The 17,907-nt window shown below is 50.9% G+C and overlaps 2 protein-coding genes and 1 pseudogene across 6 annotated transcripts in view; 2 read left to right on the top strand and 1 right to left on the bottom strand.

Annotated features, from left to right (window-relative positions):
• The window catches only part of LOC133747076 (zinc finger protein 260-like), a 313,614-nt gene that overhangs the window by 57,007 nt on the left and 238,700 nt on the right, over window positions 1-17,907 (top strand). The window lies entirely within an intron of this gene.
• Window positions 829-11,453, top strand: LOC133747079 (UPF0449 protein C19orf25 homolog; annotated as a pseudogene).
• LOC133746957 (adenomatous polyposis coli protein 2-like) lies at window positions 8,310-15,130 on the bottom strand. Its single transcript, XM_062175150.1, is given in 9 exon segments — window positions 8,310-8,654; window positions 11,388-11,641; window positions 11,644-11,805; window positions 11,808-12,183; window positions 12,441-12,538; window positions 12,675-13,395; window positions 13,397-13,805; window positions 13,807-14,560; window positions 14,563-15,130. Coding segments are annotated over 9 exon segments (3,687 nt in total).

Here is a 17,907-nt window from a genome sequence, read left to right on the forward strand (position 1 = left end):
TCAGCCCCCAAATTAAATTTTTGTGTAGGCTTCTTGATCTGAATATAACATTCAACCTTATACCTAACTATTCCTTTGTAATGATTTGATTTCCTTGAAAATATTCAGGTATTATGTTTAAGTATATTTTAGAAAGTATATTATAACCAAGATATTGTTACCTGTGAATTGAATCCAACATAAAGAAACTTGCTAACATAGGATGATTTGATAGACATGTATTTAAGGAAATTTCTTCCTTTTATTTTTTAAAAAAATTTCCTAGGACCTAATAGAATTTTAAGACACAGTGTTAGGATTAATAGTATAGAATTTGACTTTGTGTAGATACAAGTAATAAAAGTCTTTAGAAATAATATTTTCATTTTGAATACAAATAAAGCTCCAGTTTGCAGCTCATGTTCAGAGGTTCTGATATACATGAACAACTTTTTAAAAAAGATTCCACCAAGGCTGGTGTGGTGTGTGACTATAGAAGTTGAATCAATGAGCAGAGACTAATGCCACTGACAGATCCATTGCTCATATTAATAGTACTATAAAATGTAAAACCCTGTATTTATAGCTAAATATCTTAAAAGCTATAGTCAATATACAAGTGATATTATTATGAATAAGTACATTTCTGGAAATAGAAAATGACAAATCAAATTTTGTTAAATTTTGTATAACCTAGAAAATTTGATTTTTTCTGAATAGTATACCGTTTTCACTGAATATTAGAATTTTATGGGAATGCAATATCAATAATGATACATATGGATAAAATTAGTATAGTAGTACAAAATATAAAACGAATCAAGGAAAAATGTGTAAAGGGCACATCTTTGGTCCACCAGATAAGATGCCACTTTGGATGCCTGATCCAATGTTGATGTGTCTGAATTTCAGTTCCTGACCTTCTTTTGACTTCACCTTTCTGTCAATGTGCATTCTAAGAAGCAGCAGATGATGACAACAATATTTAGGTCCCTGCTACCCACAGGTGAGACCTGGATTGACCTGGGTTTCTTGCTTGGCCTTACCCTGCCTCAGGTTTGGCTGGCATTAGGTAAGTAGACCAGTGGATGGAAGATCTATGTCTAACTTTCTCTCTGTTAGTGTCTGCTTTTCAGCTAAATAAAATGATTAAATGAACTTTGGAAAGTATAAAGTCATCATATGATGTGCTGTGCAGTGATTAAAATAAAAAGTAAAACAGATGTGATGCCCACAAACTTCAAGGCAGATTTTAATTGGTTTTGGAGTAGGAACATTGGCATGTGAGAAGAATATTGGAGCTGTGTGTGGACAGGGAGCTAAGCTGCTATCTGCAATGCCAGAATCCCAAGTCAGAATGCCAGTTCAAGTCTCAGCTATTCTGTTCCTGATCCAGCTCCCTGCTAATGTGCCTGGGAAAGCAACAGATGATGGCCCAATACCTGGGCCCCTGCCACTCACATGAGAGACCAGGTAAGAATTCCGGTCTCCTGGCTTCAGCCTGGTCCAGCCCCAGTCCTGTGGACATTTTTGGAGTGAATCAGCAAATGGAACAAAGATCTCTTTCTCTCTCTCATTCTGTCAAGTAAACAAATATTTAAAAAATAAGAATGTTGGTTAAAAAAGATGATATTGCATGTAACATAAGTATACCATTTAGGGTTGGGACAGAACAATTGAAAATTTTTTAAAGATTTATTTTATTCATTATTTATTTATGTATAATTATAGAGAGAGAGAGAGAGAGAGAGAGAAAGATCTTGGCATCTGTTGATTCACTCCCCAAATGTCTGCATTGGCTAGGGCTAGTCCAGGCCAAAGCCAGGAGCCAGGAGCATCTTCTAGGTCTCCCACATGGGTTGAGGGGCCCAAGCACTTGGGCCATCCTCCACTGGCTTTATCAGGCACATTAGCAGGGAGTTGCATCAGAAGTGGAGCAGGGGCCTGCTGGTGTAGCAGGTAAAGCCTGGTACTGTGGTGTAGACTAAGCCTCTGTGGTGCCCGCATCCCATATTGGTGCCAGTTCAAGTCCCAGCTGCTCCACTTCCAATCCAGCTCTTGGCTATGGCCTGAGAAAGCAGTAGAAGATGGCCCAAGTCCTTGGGCCCCTGCACCCATATGGGAGACCCAGAAGAAACTCCTGGCTCCTGGCTTCTGGCTTCAGATCAGCCCAGTTCTGGCATTGCGACCATTTGGGGAGTGAACCAGCAGATGGAAGACTTCTCTCTCTCTCTCTGCCTCTGCCTCTCTGTAACTCCACCTATCAAATAACTAAATAAATCTTTTTTTTAAAGTAGAACAACTGGGACTTAAAGTGGTGTCCATATGGGATCCTGGTGCTGCAGATGTTCACTTAACCCACTGTGCCACAACACTGGCCTCCAGTAATTTAAAATCTTAAATATTAAAGTCCTCATTCTGATGCTTTATTCAATGTCTCATTCAAATGCATTGTGTTCTGGGGACAGGTGTTGTGGTATAGCAGGTAAAGTCATCACTAGGAATATCTGCAAACTATCTTCGAGTGCCTGGCGTCAAGTCCCACCTGTGCTTATGATCCGGCTTTCTGCTAATGTGTATTCTGGAGACAGAAAGTGATGGATGAAGTAGTTGGACTGTTGACACTCATGTGGGAAGATCAGATGAAGTACTGGACCCCGGGATTCAGACAGGCCCAGTCCTGGTTGTTGCAGGCATTTGGGAGAGTGATCAAGTGGATGATAGTTCTTGCTCATTCTCTCTCATTCTCCATTCTGTCACTCTGCCTTTCAAATAAATAATTTTAAAATAAATATACGTTAATAGAAGACAATGTGCTCTGGGTTTAAATATGTCCCCAGTTTCCTGCCAACGGTTTTCCTCTAAACATTTTTTTTTAATAATTTTTTATAGTTACACAGAGAGAGGAGATGTAGACAGAGAGAGGCAGGGGCAAGGTCTTCCATCTGATGATTCATTCCCCAAATGGCTGCAACTGCCAGAGCTGTGCTGATTTGAAGCCAGGAGCCAGGAGCTTTTTCTAGGTCTCCCACACAGTTACAGGGACCCAAGGACTTGGACCATCTTCTACTGCTTTCCCAGGCCATGGCGGAGAGCTGGATTGGAAGTGGAGCAGCCAGGTCTCAAACCAGCATCTATATGGGATGCCAGTGCTTCAGGCCAGTATGTTAACCAGCTGTGCCACAGCACTGGCCCCACAAGTTTAGAATCAATAATGACAGGTGGCCTTTTACAGCTTTTGTAATTTTATTTCTACTCTTGTGTCTTAGGACTCTACTTGAGATTATGAAATGCTTATAAATTAATTTCAGTTTTGTTTTTATTGCTGGACCTCAATTCTGTATTTTTGGGAAAAAGGCCACAGTAGTGAAGTGTCATTTTTATCATATCAAATCAATGGTAAACGCTACTGACATGACTATCATATCATTTGTGATGTCAACCATGATCCCCAGGCCATTGTATTGGTTGTCAGGTTCTTCACCATAGGATGTGTGCTTTCTCATTCTTTCACTACTCTATTCTTTGAAAACCAGTCACTAAGCATAATAAACCCTCAAAGGAGGAGAAATTCACTTCCATGACCTTGAGGAGATTTTCTCCAGATAAATCTAGTTTTACTAGCACTCAATATTGTTGTATTTTGAACCTTGGTTATTTTAAGAGCTGTGTCATGGCTGGTGCCGTGGGTCACTTGGTTAATCCTCCATCTGTGGCACCAGCATCCTATATGGGCACCGGGTTCTGGTCCTGGTTGCTCCTCTTCCAGTCCAGCTCTCTGCTGTGGCCCGGGGAAGCAGTGGAGGATGGCCCAAGTGCTTGGGCGCCTGCACCCACATGGGAGACCAGAGAGAAGCACCTGGCTCCTGGCTTCAGATTAGCACAGTGCCAGCTGTGGCAGCCTTTTCAGGGGTGAACCAATGGAAGAAAGACCTTTCTCTGTCTCTCTCTCTCTCACTATCTGTCAAACAAACTTTAAAAAAAGTGTTTAGAATATAAATCTATTTCTTATAATTTACTGAAAATTTGAATATGGGAATCATTATTTATTTGATAGGACTTTGGTCTGCAATTACTTTGTATTACAATTTTTTACAAAAAGAAAATAAATATTCATAAATAAATAATAATACATTTTGTTTACTTGCTTAATGGAACATGTTAGTCACTAATCAGAAAATTCAGGTGAGCAGCATATTGACTGCGTGTAACGGCTCCAGTTCTTCAGCTCTCCTTTATTCACGTCTGCTGCCACAGAGCATTCTTGTGGCTTCCCACTCCTCTCTAGATACCAGCCACATTTCCTGGTTTGTACAGTGAGATGTGTGCAGGTCAGACAGAAGAGATTTGGAAAATCATGTACATCTCCATCCAGGCTCTTGATCTTTTATCACGGCCATAACCATATGCCTGAGCAAGCCTTCTATAGTCTAAAAGTCATGCCTGTATTCTGCTTTGGAGTCTGTTTGTATGGAGCCAGATGTAGAGCCAAGGTGCCCTAGTCAGGAAAGCTGAGGCCATCCTAGGTTAGCTGCCATCCAGATGAATTCCAGATATATAAGTTGAGTCTAGCCCAAGTGAACTCCACCTCACAAACACATGACCTAATTATGTATATCTTGCTGTAGATCACTGAATGTTTCGTATTGTTAGAATATATACTGATATAATATCTTCATATTAATATCAAGAAAATGTAACTTTAAATTTCATTAGACTTCCCAGTGTGTTCATGACATTTTAAATATAGTGAGCAGCTGGGACTTGAACCGACACCCATATGGGATGCTGGCACTGCAGTTGGCAGCTTTACCTGCTATGTCATAGTGCTGGCCCCTTCCTATGCATTGAAAGCATGTACATATTAACTTTCTCACATTTTAGTAGAAAATGACCTATAAGTGTTACTTAATTTTACTTATCACAGTAAAGAACCAGTGTTAGCAAGTGGGCATTAAGACTTGCTCAAGGGGCTGGCACTGTGGCATAGAAAGTTAAGTCACCACATGCAGTGCCAGCATTCCACACAGGCACCAGTTTGAATCCCAGCTGCTCCATTTCCCATCCAGCTCTCTGCTAGTGCTCCTGGGAAAGCAGTGGAAGATGGTCCAATTCTTTTTGGGCCTCTTCTACCCAATGGGAAACCCAGAAGAAGCTGCTGGCTACTGGCTTTGGCCTGGCCCAGTCCCAGCTGTTGCAGCCATTTGGGGAGTGAACAAGTGGATGGAGGTTTTTGCTTCTCTCTCTCTCTTGCTCTTTATCTCCCCTTCTTCCTCCTCTTTTTGCTCTCTCCCCTCTAACTCTGCCTTTCAAATAAAGGAATAAATCTCTTTTTTTTAAAGAGTTTTTCAGAATTTTCTGAACATTTCATTTTCTCATCAGGGAAAAAATATCACTAATCTCCCTTAACTCAAGATCAGGTTTCCTGAAAAATTGCCAGTTGATCACATTTCTTCTTTTCACATGATATGGGATAAAGACTTTTGCTTATAAACATATTTAAAGTGACTTTTGCAGTCTCCTTTCCCCCTTATAAACATCCCCATTGCATAAGGCCACTATAGACCTTAGCCTGCTGAACTTCCTATAGCTCCCCACCTCTCTTCTGTGTTGGACCTTGAACATGTGCCCTCCCTTTAAATTCTGTACTTTGATAAAATTCCTTTTATAATCAATAGTCATAACTCCCAATGCAATCATTTTGAGTCTATAGATATTTTCTCTGAAGTCGTGATGTTTCCATGTTTGGAAAAAGAAACCTTTTTCACAAGTGTTTTTCTTGGGAATCATTATTCCAAAAATGTATTTTTCCCTATGTATTTTTTAAAATCTTTATTTGAAAGGCAGAGTTACAGAGAGAGGTCTTCCAATCCACTGGTTCTCTCCCCAGATGGCCATAATGGCCAGAGCTGCACTGATCTGAAGCCAAGAGCTTCTTCCAGGTCTCCCATGTGGGTACAGAGGTCCAAGCACCTGAGCCATTTTCTACTGCCTTCCCAGGCCATAGCAGAGAACTGGATTGGAAGGGGAGCAGCTGGGACTTGAACCAGCACCCATATGGGATGCCGGCACTGCAGTTGGCAGCTTTACCTGCTGTGCCACAGTGCTGGCCCCTCCCTATGTATTGAAAGCATATACTGTATTCTCATTTATAACAAACTTATATTAATAAAGCTCTTGAATTCTAAACAATTTCTTGTATCATGTCATTTAATTTTGAAGTTCTTCAGCATGGAAAGGAATACAGAAAGCAAATTTTGATAACAGTTATTTATTTATTTATTTTATTTGTTTAGCACCAGTGCTTATTTCAAGGAGATGGGCTCAAGGACCAGGGTGTGTCCAGTGGAGTCCCAGGGTCTCCTGTTTCTCACATGACCTTCAGGTTAATGGAACTTTTTTTTAAAGATTTATTTATTTATTTGAAAATCACAGTTACATACAGAGAGGAGAGGCAGAGAGAGCGAGAGCGAGAGAGAGAGAGAGAGAGAGAGAGGTCTTCCATCTGCTGGTTCATTCCCCAATTGGCTGCAATGGCCAGAGCTGCACCAATCTGAGGCCAGGAGCCAGTAGCTTCCTCCAGGTCTTCCTACATGGGTGCAGGGGCCCAAGGATTTTGACCATCTTCTGCTTTCCCAGGCCACAGCAGAGAGCTGGATTGGAAGTGGAGCAGCTGGGACTTAAACCTGTGCCCATATGGGATGCTGGCAGTGCAGGTGGTAGCTTTACTTCAATCCTCATGAGTTTTTTGTGTTTGGCCATATGCTCCAAGTGGCAGGGGTCACCAGTCTTGATGTGTCCTGTGAGAGCCCCCCCAGCCATTAAACTGAGCTGGCCCAAGGTTCCAGAGATGCCCTCTGGGAGCCCCGCATCCTGCGATCAGGTACCACCAGCTTCCCCTTCCCCCACTCTGGACACCTGGCCCCACACACTTACCATTCCCAGGTGTCCAAGATGGGCTGTGTTGTGGTGGAAAAGGTCAGAGAACAGCAGATGCCGCACTAGCTCCTGAGTCTCCCAGCGGCAGAGACCCCTCCTTGGGCCTCTCTCCTCCAGGAATTTGGAACTCTATGGTGTCACAATCCAATGTGATTATGTGGCAGTGATGTCACCATGCCTGATTGGACAGCTCACATAGCCGTCAGCACACAGGACCCAGAAGTCACAACAAATCAGCATCTTTAAAGCAGGGACGTGTACTCCAGGCCACTCCAGATGGTAGAGAGATGAGGCCTGGATTCAGGTGCCAAGGGCCTCCTCCAGGGCTGCACCCTTTCACCAGTGGGATCCTGCCACCTGCTGGGACCCTCCTGCCTCCCCACAGGTCTACCTGGGAGAATCCCACCTGGAGGCTGCAGTAACCTGCTTAGGGTGAGTTAAGAGACTATTGGCTGTTTATTGGCTTCGGTCTTTTTCGTTTTCTTCATATTGCTGACTCATTTCTATGTGGGGTTTTTAATATTAAGAATGTTTACAGATATTACAAATTCAATTCTTTTTTTCATCTCTCCTAGATATTTGTTTTCTAGTCTGCCTCTTGCCCTTTAATATTATTTTCTGTTTGTTTCTTGCTGGTACTTAGTAATTAGTGGATTTTATGCATTAATCTTTCCAGCAATATTGTTAAATTTATGTATCAGTTGTATTTATTAATAGATTTTATAAATTATCTAGCTACTTATGTGTCATCCTATATAATTCTTTGTGTGTATGTATATATATATATATACACAATTTCATTCTTTATAAATTGAACTTTACACATTTTTTGCCATTTTATTTCCCTGATTACCCTTACAACAGAAAGTTGAAAAGAAATAATGGTGGCATCTGGGTGTAGGCTTACATCCAGGGAAAAGCTTTCAATGATTCTGTATTAGTTGTGTTGGTTTTTGTAACTTTCTTTTAATCTTGATCAGATTGATGAAGTTACTTTCTGTTTGTTTTCACTGAGAATAAGTTTTTTTTCATTAGAGGCTGAATTTTATTAAATATTTTCAACATGTAATCTAAACAGTCACATGATTGTCTTTTTGCATTTTTCACCTATTTGGATGGCTGTTTTGGGAATCTTGACAACTCTTGTATTTTTTATCTCTTGCTTGTGATCGATCTATTATGTTTCCCTATATCATTTCATTTATTATAATAATACTTTGTGGTCCCCATGAATCGTGGGCTGGCTACTGTGGTTCGCCGGGACCAGGAGGCCCGGGCAGGGTCGCAGCCTGGCTCCCCGCGACCCCTTGCGGTCAGGGCAAGGCGGGCTCCCCAGATGCGCACGGCCTCACCGGGCAGTGGCCGCGATGGGGACACGCCTTGTAACGGCCTCATCTGCCACCTGCAGGCATGAGATCCAAGGCCAAGAAGTTCGTGGTGCTGCCCATGAGCCCAGCGCCGCCCACAGTGGAGCAGTTCCTGGAGGACGTGCACGGAGCACGGGCCAAGACCTTGTCTTCACCGCGCTGGCCCCGGAAGGTAGGGGGCTCAGGCCGGGGCAGGGCAGGAGGCGGCCCCGAGGCCCCAGGAATGGTGGCTGGGGCAGGACCATGTGTCCCATGCTGCATGGGCATGGGGCTGAGGAAGGCGTTGGCCCCATTAACGGAGGGGGAGCATGCCGCGGGACAGGGGCCATGGTGGGGGTCGCAGGGGTCTCTGGCCTGGCCGGGGTGGAGCTAAGTGGGGTGTGCAAGGACAGGGTTCCGCATGCAGGATCGGGGTGGACTCTGTGGTCTCTGTGAGGTGCTCAGCTATACTGAGCCCTGGGCCCAGACGGACCTAGAATGCCGCACCCACCCTCCCTGGACAGGCCCCTTGGACCAAGGCCTGAGGATTCTATGGGAACCTACTCTTCTTTCTCTTTATTTTTTCAAAAAGACATCAGAGACAGAGGGAGATCCGTCCGCTGGTTTACTCCCCAAATGGCTGCAGCGGCCAGAGCTGGGCTGACCAGGAGCCAGGAGCTCCATCTGGGTCTCCCACGCAGATGCAGGGGCCCAAGCACATGGGGCATCCTCTACTACTCTCCCAGGGCACAGCAAAGAGCTGGATCAGAAATAGAGCAGCCGGGACTCAAACTGGTGCCCCTATGGGATGCCAGAGTCGCAGGCGGCAGCTTTACTGTTACGCCACAGTGCTGGCCCCAGGAGCCTACTTTTTAGAATTAAGTTATACTGGGGCCCTGTGCCCGCGTAGGATCCAGAGGGAGCACCTGGCTCTGGCCTGGCTCAGCCCCGGCTGATGTGGCCATTTGGGGAGTGAACCACAAATAGAGGATCTCTCCCTCCCTCCTTCCCTCCATCTCTCCCTTCCTCCCTCCCTTCCTTCCTCTTCCCTCCCTCCCTCCCTCTCTCTCTATCTCTATCTCTACTGTCAGATGAATTAAACAACCCCAGCCATACTACCACATTCCGTGCCAGGCTCTGTGTGACTCAGGGCTTCTTGGCATCGCCACAGACTGCTGCCATCAGCTGGAGGTTCTGTGGGACAGGGCGCCTGGCAGAGCCTGTGCTGAGCAGCCTTTCAGTCACCGGCTGCCTTTTGTCTGTTGCGAGTCACCTGTAGTGAGCAGGCATCAGGCCAGGGTTCGAGGCCAGGTTCCCAGCCTTGGCCAGGGAGGAGCTGGTGGCTGTAATGCCACAGGAGTGGACCCACTCCCTCATTTCAGCAAAATGTGTTCGCTGACCAGGTGGCACCAGGCTGCCTGCTTCCTGCTGCTGTTCTGGCCCTAGACTGCATGGGAGGTCGTGGACCACATGTGTGTGTGGATCGTGAACCACGTGTGTGTGGGGATCGTGGACCACGTGTGTCAGCACACTGCCATCCCATTGCTGCTTCTGAGGGTCACGGCCATGCTTCCCCTCAACCCTCCATGCAGTATCGCTCCAGGTGAATCTGCCTAGGAAGTGCCACAGCCCATTTTGCAAAAAAACAAATTGCATTCCACTGCCTTGGGCTGACCTGGGCCCCTTCTTCCAGGCCTGGGTGCCAGCTGGGCTATGTAGGTACCCAGGGCCAGCTCCCCACCCCCAGTGGGCCCTGTCCATCTCTCGGGCCTCCCTTGGCCCTGGCCCTCCTTGGGGACGGGGCTCTTAGAGGGGCCATGGCTGTCGTGTGGTGGGCAAAGCCTCCGCCTCTGATCCGGGCTGCTCTGTGTCCCATCCGGCTTCCTGCTGGCTGCCAGGGAGAGCAGCTGCCGGTGGCCTTGGTGTGGGCCCTGCTGTTTCCATCATTGTGGAGGAGAGCATTTCTAGAACAATGTGAGAGACGGGGATCTGGGGACCTAGAGCTCTGGGTGGGCGGCAGGGACCCCGCTATTGAGACTGGTGTGTTCCGGCTGGCGTGTGAGGTGCCAGGTCACGTGTGGGCCCCCGAGAGTGACTATGGGGCACCTAGGCCACCAGGGTGGGCTTGTGCTGTGCAGGGGTGGGGTATGCAGATGCCTGTGTCCCCAGGCTTGGCTCCCTCCTGCTGGGTGGCTCTGGTCTTGGGGGCTCCCTTGTGACTGATGCTCCCTCATGCTGTCCCAGACCTCCCAGGAGACCCCAGGAGGAGTGAGGACCCCGAGGCCCAGAGGGAGCGGCTGTACCAGCAGAGCCAGGCCTAAGTGACCACCAACGTATGGCTGCAGCGGGCAGGTGAGGGGCTGAGGCAGCAGTGCCAGGGCCTGCAGTGAGCCGGCGCCAAGCTGGAACTGGACGTCGGCCACGTGATGCGCTCAGTGCTGCCCGACGCCTCTGCCGCTACCTCCTCTGGCTGACCTGCGCCCTTCCCCGCCCCCGGCACAGGCTGGACCCTGTATGGGCGCCTGAGACCACCTCCCCCCAGCGGACTCTGCCCATCTCACGGGGCCACTCTGCTCCCTTGCCTGGCGCTGGATCAGCGCACCACTCCCTGGCTGAGAGGAGGAGCCGGCAGCCCTGGCGGGGCCCCGCAGGCCTCATGCTGCCACTCCTGGGCAGGAGCCTCCCCTTCATCACTGCGGGAGAGGCTGATGTGGGGGACAGCCGAGCGTCCATGGGCTGGCAGGGCCTCTGTCCCTGGGAGGGTGTCCCTGCATCCTGGGGGGCAGGACTGAGCCCCAGGGCCACAGGAGTTTCTCTTCCACTGCCTGAGCTTCAGAGACCCCAGCCACAGCCTCTCAGCCGGGGCAGAGACTCCCCAGCCCACTAGGCACTGTCGGACCTGACAGAATCTGGGCCACAGCCAAGGACGGAGCTGGACAGAGACGTCCCAGTGGGACAGTCTTCCTGGGCCAGTGGGGACCGCTGGCCTCCCTGCTCGTGGCCGGTGTGGGAGGCCCGCATCTGCCCCACTCATGCAGCAGAGGCAACTGGACAGCTCTGTTTTTTAAAGTTGTGCAACACTGATGCAGGGGATGTGGTCCTTCCGCCAGCCGGCGGCTTTACATGGGGTGCTGGCGGGTGGCGCGCTATGTACACATGGGACAGATGCTGCAGGGCGGCGTGAGGAACAGGAGGGTGGGTGGAGGGAAGGCTGCCAAGTGGCCGCTGATCCTCAGTGGCCCTACAGGCTGGCAGGGAAGCCCCCAAGGCGATACCCAAGCCCTCTTGGGCAAAGGGCGCGGGGGCAGGGCCCTTGGCCGGGACCGGCTCATCCACTTCGTTGCCCAGGAGGGCGGCCGGGGCGCTGGTTGGGGCGGGGGCTGCTCCGGGTTCCCCAGGCTCGGGGACGTGCTTGCGTTGGTCTTGGGCTGGGCCACCTCTTCCATCTGCACTGCGGAGTCCCAGGTCTTCCGCGGCGGCGGGTGGCCCCGGAGCAGCAGGGCCGAGGAGGGCAGGGTGCTGCGCGGGATGTGCGCGACGCCTCATCCCGGATGCGCCGCCACATCGTGCCTGGCGCGACCACCCTGGGCAGTGGCTGGGCCATGCTGATGTGGGGCTGGGAGGAGTAGCGCTTGAAGAGGGGTAGCGCGGGGGGCGTGCGCACTGGAAGGCGCGACGGGCTCTTGGAGCTGCTGCGCCGGAGCGCGCACGTGCTGGGGCCGGGACCGGACCCTGGCCGGGTCGGCTGCTGCCAGGGGGCCGCCCTCAGCTCGTCGCAGCGCAAAGAACAGAGGAAGATGGCGGGGAGCGCCGGCCGTCCGCGGCGGGGCGACGCGCCCTGGGAGGTGGAGGCGGAGGCGACGGAGGCGGCGGCCGAGGACAGCTCCATGCGCCGGCAAGGCAGTAAGCCAGGCGACTTCTAGGTCTTGTGCTTGGCACGCGCGGGGCTGCCGGGCCGGGCAGAGACCCTGCAGCTGGGGTGGCGGGGGCGACTTCCTGGGCAGAGACTGAGAGGCGGGCGAGGTCTGGGAGGAGCTTGAAGAAGGGGTGTTGGACAGAGGAGCAGGGGGGCGTGGCGCTCCTGGGGGCGGGGGTGGCTCACCGCCGCCAGCTCGGAGATCTTGCCTGGCCTGTGCAGGCTCAGAGAGCTCTGCTTCCCGGGCGCTGGCGCCTTGCCTGCGGCTGCTGGCTGTGCCGAGCTGGGGGTCTCCGCCGCCTACCTCGGTGTGGCGCGGGGGCCAGGGACAGCTTTGGGGTGGGGCCGGGTGGCCGGGCTGGGCACGTAGATCACTGTCCGCCACTACCTTCTGAGCAGCGCGTGGCTTCTGGGGGCCCCCAGGGGCGCGGGGCCGGCCCCTGTCCTGCGGGCCCCGGCGCTGTTCCTTGGGGGGGCCCTTGCAGTCTAGTGGCTGAGTGGCGCGGCGCTGGAGAAGTTGACCAGCGTGCCCTCGGCCGAGTCGTCCTCCCGGGCCGGGGTGGGCACCAGAATGTAGACCGGGACGGGCAGCGCCCGGCGGCCGGGCACCTGCGCCAAGGCCACCTTGCGGAGCCGCGCGGGCACGACCGCCCCCAGGCACTCGCGCAGCAGCTCCAGCTCCTGGTCCGCGGCCATGCGGGTCCCGGAGCCTGCGGGCGCCGGCCCCTCTTGGCGTCTGGCGGCTTCTTCTCACCGGCGTTGCCCGGCACCACCGCCACCACCACAGACGCCGCAGTCTGGGCAGGAGGGCGGCAGCAGCCGCAGCTCCATGTCCTGCTGCACCTAGTGCTCCTGCAGGGCGAGCGGGCTGAGGCTGGAGGCGCAGGAGAAGTTCTCGTCCGGCTTCTCCACGGTGAAGCGGACGCTGCCAGCGTCCAGCTCGGATGGCAGGCGGCAGCGCTCGCGGCAGTGGACGATGTCCAGGAAGCGCTTCACGTAGCTCTCCCACCGCAGGCTGAACTGGCTGCTCTCGGGCTGGCCGGGCCGCGCGGCCTGCGGCGTCTTGCTGCGGCTGGGCAGCATGGTCTGCCCGGGGCTGTCAGGCAGCTCGCTGGGGCTCACTGTGCCGCTGCCCAGCCCACTGCAAGGGCCGCTGGGGATGAAGCTGGCGATGGACAGGCTCTGGAAGCTGCCCAGGGAGCTCACGGAGCTGCAGCCAGCGGCTCAGCACCAGCGGTATCTCCTGCACACAGTTCTCAGAAGAGTTGGACGGCCTGACGTCCTCCACGCCCAGGCCCAGACCTCGGCCCCGCCGGGGCGCCGGGATGGCGACGGGTAGGGAGGCGGCCCCCGGCCCACGCCACGCCCCGTCAAGCTCCGCCTCTTCGGGGCCGGCCTCCTCCAGGCCCTGGAGGGAGGAGTCGCTGTCCAGGTCTCTGGCCTCGCTGGGGCCCAGGCGTCCGACCGAGGACAGCAAGCTGCAGCGGGACAGCGAGAGGGGCCCCTACTGCGCCACCAGCCTCTGCAGCGCCCTGCTGGCCGCGGCCGGCCTGGCGGCCCCCAGCTTCTCGAGCACCTGGCTCAGGCCCTCTGCCGGCAGCCAGGCCTGCTTCCAGGCCGCGGGGTGCGCCTGCCCTGCCCGCGGACTCCAGCGGCAGCACGGGCTGATAGGTGGGCGACAGCTTGATGGTGCCCACGCGGGCGTCGGCGCCGGCGGCGTCCCGGGTGGGCCCTAGGCCTGGCTGCCCCTCAGGTCGAGATCGGGCCGAGCGCCGAGCGGGCCGCGGCTGCCCACCCAGGAGCTCCTCACGGTGCTCGGCCAGCGCGGCCAGCGGGCAGGTCCGCTTGTGCTCCCGCGGGCAGTAGCCATCGTTGGTGCTGCCGCTGTTGAGGCTGTCGTTGGACAGGCTGGCATGGGCCGCCTTGAGCCAGAGCAGGGCGTGCACCCAGCCCCCTGCTTCCTGCCGGCCACCCTTGGGGCCGCCCCAGGGCGAGCAGGACTGCGCCTGGCCCTCCCTCGGCGCCTCCTGCCCGTGGTCCCTGGAGCTGAGGCTGAAGCTGTCATCAGACAAGGTGTGCAAGGCCAAGATGTCCTCCACCAGACAGTGGATCCGCGCCATTGCCAGCGCCAGCTTGGCTTTGGCCGCCAAGGCAGCCTCGCCGCGGGGGGCTGGCGGGGTGCGGGCCAGCGCCTGGCCCTGCGGGAAGGGGCTGCCCAGGAAGAGGGAGAGCACGGCCGGGCTGGTGGGCTCGGCGGTGGCGGTGGCTAGGGACGGCGCGTCGTCGTCGTCGAAGCAGACCGAGTCGGAGGTGTAGTCCCCCGCCAGCCCGTCCAGGTGCGGCAGGGGCGGCAGCGGCTTCTTGACTGCCGCCTGGCCCCGGGCAGGGCCTGCTTCTCCGGGTGGTTGAGCGCCTGCGCCAGATGTTGGGCGTCGAGCTCCGCCTCCGGCGCCTGCTGCTTGCACACGTAGAGGCTGGGCACGCAGGTGCTGGGGGACACGGCCGTGGCGGCCGCCTGATGTTTGGCGGGCCGGTGGGCCAGCAGGTTGCGCAGGGCCGTGGCGCTGCCCATGGCGATCATCTTGTGCCTGGAGTGCACCAGGTTGCGCAGCATGCCCACGGCGCTCAGGTCCCACAGCAGCTCCTGGTCCTGCGCGCAGCGGGTCGACAGGTTCCAGAGCGTGCCGAACGCGTTGCTCACGATGGTCAGGCTGAGTGAGGTCAGGTGCTGCAGCAGCTCCTGCAGGCAGTTGTAGTCGCGGAGCACCTGCCTGGGTGGGGGAGGTGAGGGCGGGGTCAGGTGTGGCCGGAACAGGCGGCCCCGCCCCACCCTCCCGGGATTGAGCGACCAGAGCAGACGGCCCCGCCCCGCCCCACCCTCCGGGGTTAGAAAGGCCAGAGCAGAAGGCCCCGCCCCGCCCTCAGGGGATAGGGCGTCCTTTTTGGGCATTTGGGGGCCCGGACCAGCAGGTGGGAGCGGTGGTGGTGGGGTGTCTCTGCATTTCTCAAATAAATTTTAAATTAAAATTAAAAAATAATAATACTTTGCTTAGAATATTTGTATCTGTTTATGAAAGGTATACTTTTAAGAATTATTTCAATTATTCCTGGTACACTTGCATCATCATCGACGTAATGCTGATTTTCCGAAAGAAATTAAAAATATTCTCTGCTTATTTCCATTTGCATAGGTTTGGGAAACAGGTTTCCTTTTTCTTCCTTAGAAGTTTGAAATATACCTGTAAGCATGGGCCTGAAATTTTGATTGTTTAGCTTTTTTTCTTGGTTTCAGTTTTCAAAATGTGATTTAACGTACCTGGTCTATGTATAAGTTTTGCTATTTTATGTTATATTTGTGTTTTGGAAATTTGATTTTCAAAAGATGGTAGATTTTGATCTAGGTAGTCAGAATTTTACTCAAGAATTTCACACATTTCTCTAAGTAGGCTGGTAAAGACTATAGTTTCTACAAAAGAACGATTCTGTTTTAATTCCTGAAGTAGATTATTTGTGTGACTTTTACTTATGTTTCCTTAATCGCTTTTAATAATGAGCAAAGAAATGACCCAGTCATTTGGCCTCCTTTGTTTCTTGGACATGTCTGACCTGTGGAAAAAATGAAGTAATTATTGCTCATTAAGTTGTAAAGAAATGCATGGCTGAACTACAATAAATATTCATGAAATCAGATGACTGTGATGTTGATATAATGCTCTTATATTGGAAAAAAGTAATACTGTGTTTTCATGATGCAATCTGATGAGTCTTAAATGTTGATAGAAAAATGTACTATGAGAAAACTATGCATAGATTTAAATATGTTTGCAGAAATGCTTATCTTTCAATTCCATGTTCTAAAATCTTCTCAATGTGCCCTAGTTTATATATGCTAAGCAATCTCCTCTGAATCCCTTGTGGTTTTTGTACCATCCATATAGAAAGTGAGTCTTGTCTGACTTGTTTTAAGGTCGTACGTTATGATTAAAAAGAAATAAAACAGTACATTTGCAGTTGTTAAATTCTGGACTATTTCATTTTTCAAAGATTTATGTATTTACTTGAAAGGCAACGTTACAGATGGTGAGAGAGGGAGATCTTCTATCTGCTGGTTCACTCCTAAAAATGGCCACAATAGCTGGAAATGAGCAAATCTGAAGCCAGAATCCAGCAGCTTTTGGGTTTCCCTTGTGGGTACAGGGACCAAGTGCTTGAGCAACCTTCCACTGCTTCCCCAGGTGCATTAGAGGGAGCTGGATCAGAGGTGGAGCATCTGGAACTCAACCCAGGATTTATATGGGATGCCAGCACTACAAGCAGCAACTTTACCCACAAAGACACTGTGCTGGCCTCAAAATTTTGGACTTTTAAGACAGAAATTTCACTGACTGGAAGCTAAAGATGTTTGTCATCAATTCTTTCAAAGGGACTTGGCACTGTATAGCAATAAACCCAGGGTACCCAACTTTACTGTTTAGATTGCCTGTCTATGCTGAGGTACATGCATTGCCAGCTGTCACTTCATTGTGAATTTCAATTGTACTTAAAAACAAAGCAAAAGAAATACCAGCACTGTTTACAAGCATGAAATTTAAAATAAATACATAAACCTTCAAATGCAACAGTCCATAGTTTTTTATGGTTTTCTGCTGTAAATTTTCAAAACATCAAAAGCCAAGAATAAAATGAGGAACAATAAGACAAAAAGAAAATACTTAGCAATACTGCTAATGACAATAATGTTAACAGTTTAGTTACATGCCCTATATCAATTGTGTTCTTTCAAATTGTGACCCAAGCACACAGACCCCATCACTACCTTAATAAACACTTAGAAATCGGGAATCTTTTGTAGAAAAGTGCTAATCTAACCCAGCCCTCATTGGAAAAGACATTTATCCTAGTAAAAGGGAAAGAAATCCAAGGCAAAACAGTCAAAATGATGACAACTCTGATCATTGAGGTTTCAGATAGTGAAGTTTAGAGCTGTTCTCATGGGTAATCCACACATATGTAAGTATCTTTCACTTTCATTAATTTTCCAAATGAAGGCAAAATGCTGTCAATAAGCTTTTGGAAGGTCATTACAGAGTCTACTAACCAACTTTGCATGGGAGTATAATGTACACATTTCATTTCTCCAAGGTGGGACAGTGAACATATTTAACTAGCAAAAGGTCTGAATCAGGATTTCTAATACTCACTAAAAACACTTTAGAAGAAATATTTGCTTAAACTTTATTTTTAATAGCCAAGTAGTGTAAAAAGCACTACTTTGAATTCATTGCCATTCTCACAGTGTTCTAAATTCTTCACTCTGGCTCTAAAACAAAATTGCATCATAATTATTGTCAATCTCCATAATTACTCAGAATATAAGTCAATGATTCACAGAGATTTGATTAGTCATATTGATAATTTTAAAAGAATTGGAAGTAAAATACTGGGTGGGGCAGGGCAGCAGATAGCATGGTAAAAAAAAAAATTCTCAGATTGGAGCCTGCGGTGTGGTAGGTAAAGCTAATGCCTGCACCACAGCTTCCCATATGGACACCGGTTTGAGTCCCAGATGCTCCACTTCTGATCCAGCTCTCTGCTATGGCCTGGGAAACCAGTAGGGGATGGCCCAAGTCCCTGAGCCCCTGCACCTGCATGGGGACCAGGAAGAAGCTGCTAGTTCCTGGCCCCTGGCTTTGAATCAACACAGCTCCTCCTATTGTGGCCAATTGT

The sequence above is a fragment of the Lepus europaeus genome, chromosome 18, assembly GCF_033115175.1.
Source record: "Lepus europaeus isolate LE1 chromosome 18, mLepTim1.pri, whole genome shotgun sequence".
NCBI classification, from domain to species: Eukaryota; Metazoa; Chordata; class Mammalia; order Lagomorpha; family Leporidae; genus Lepus; species Lepus europaeus.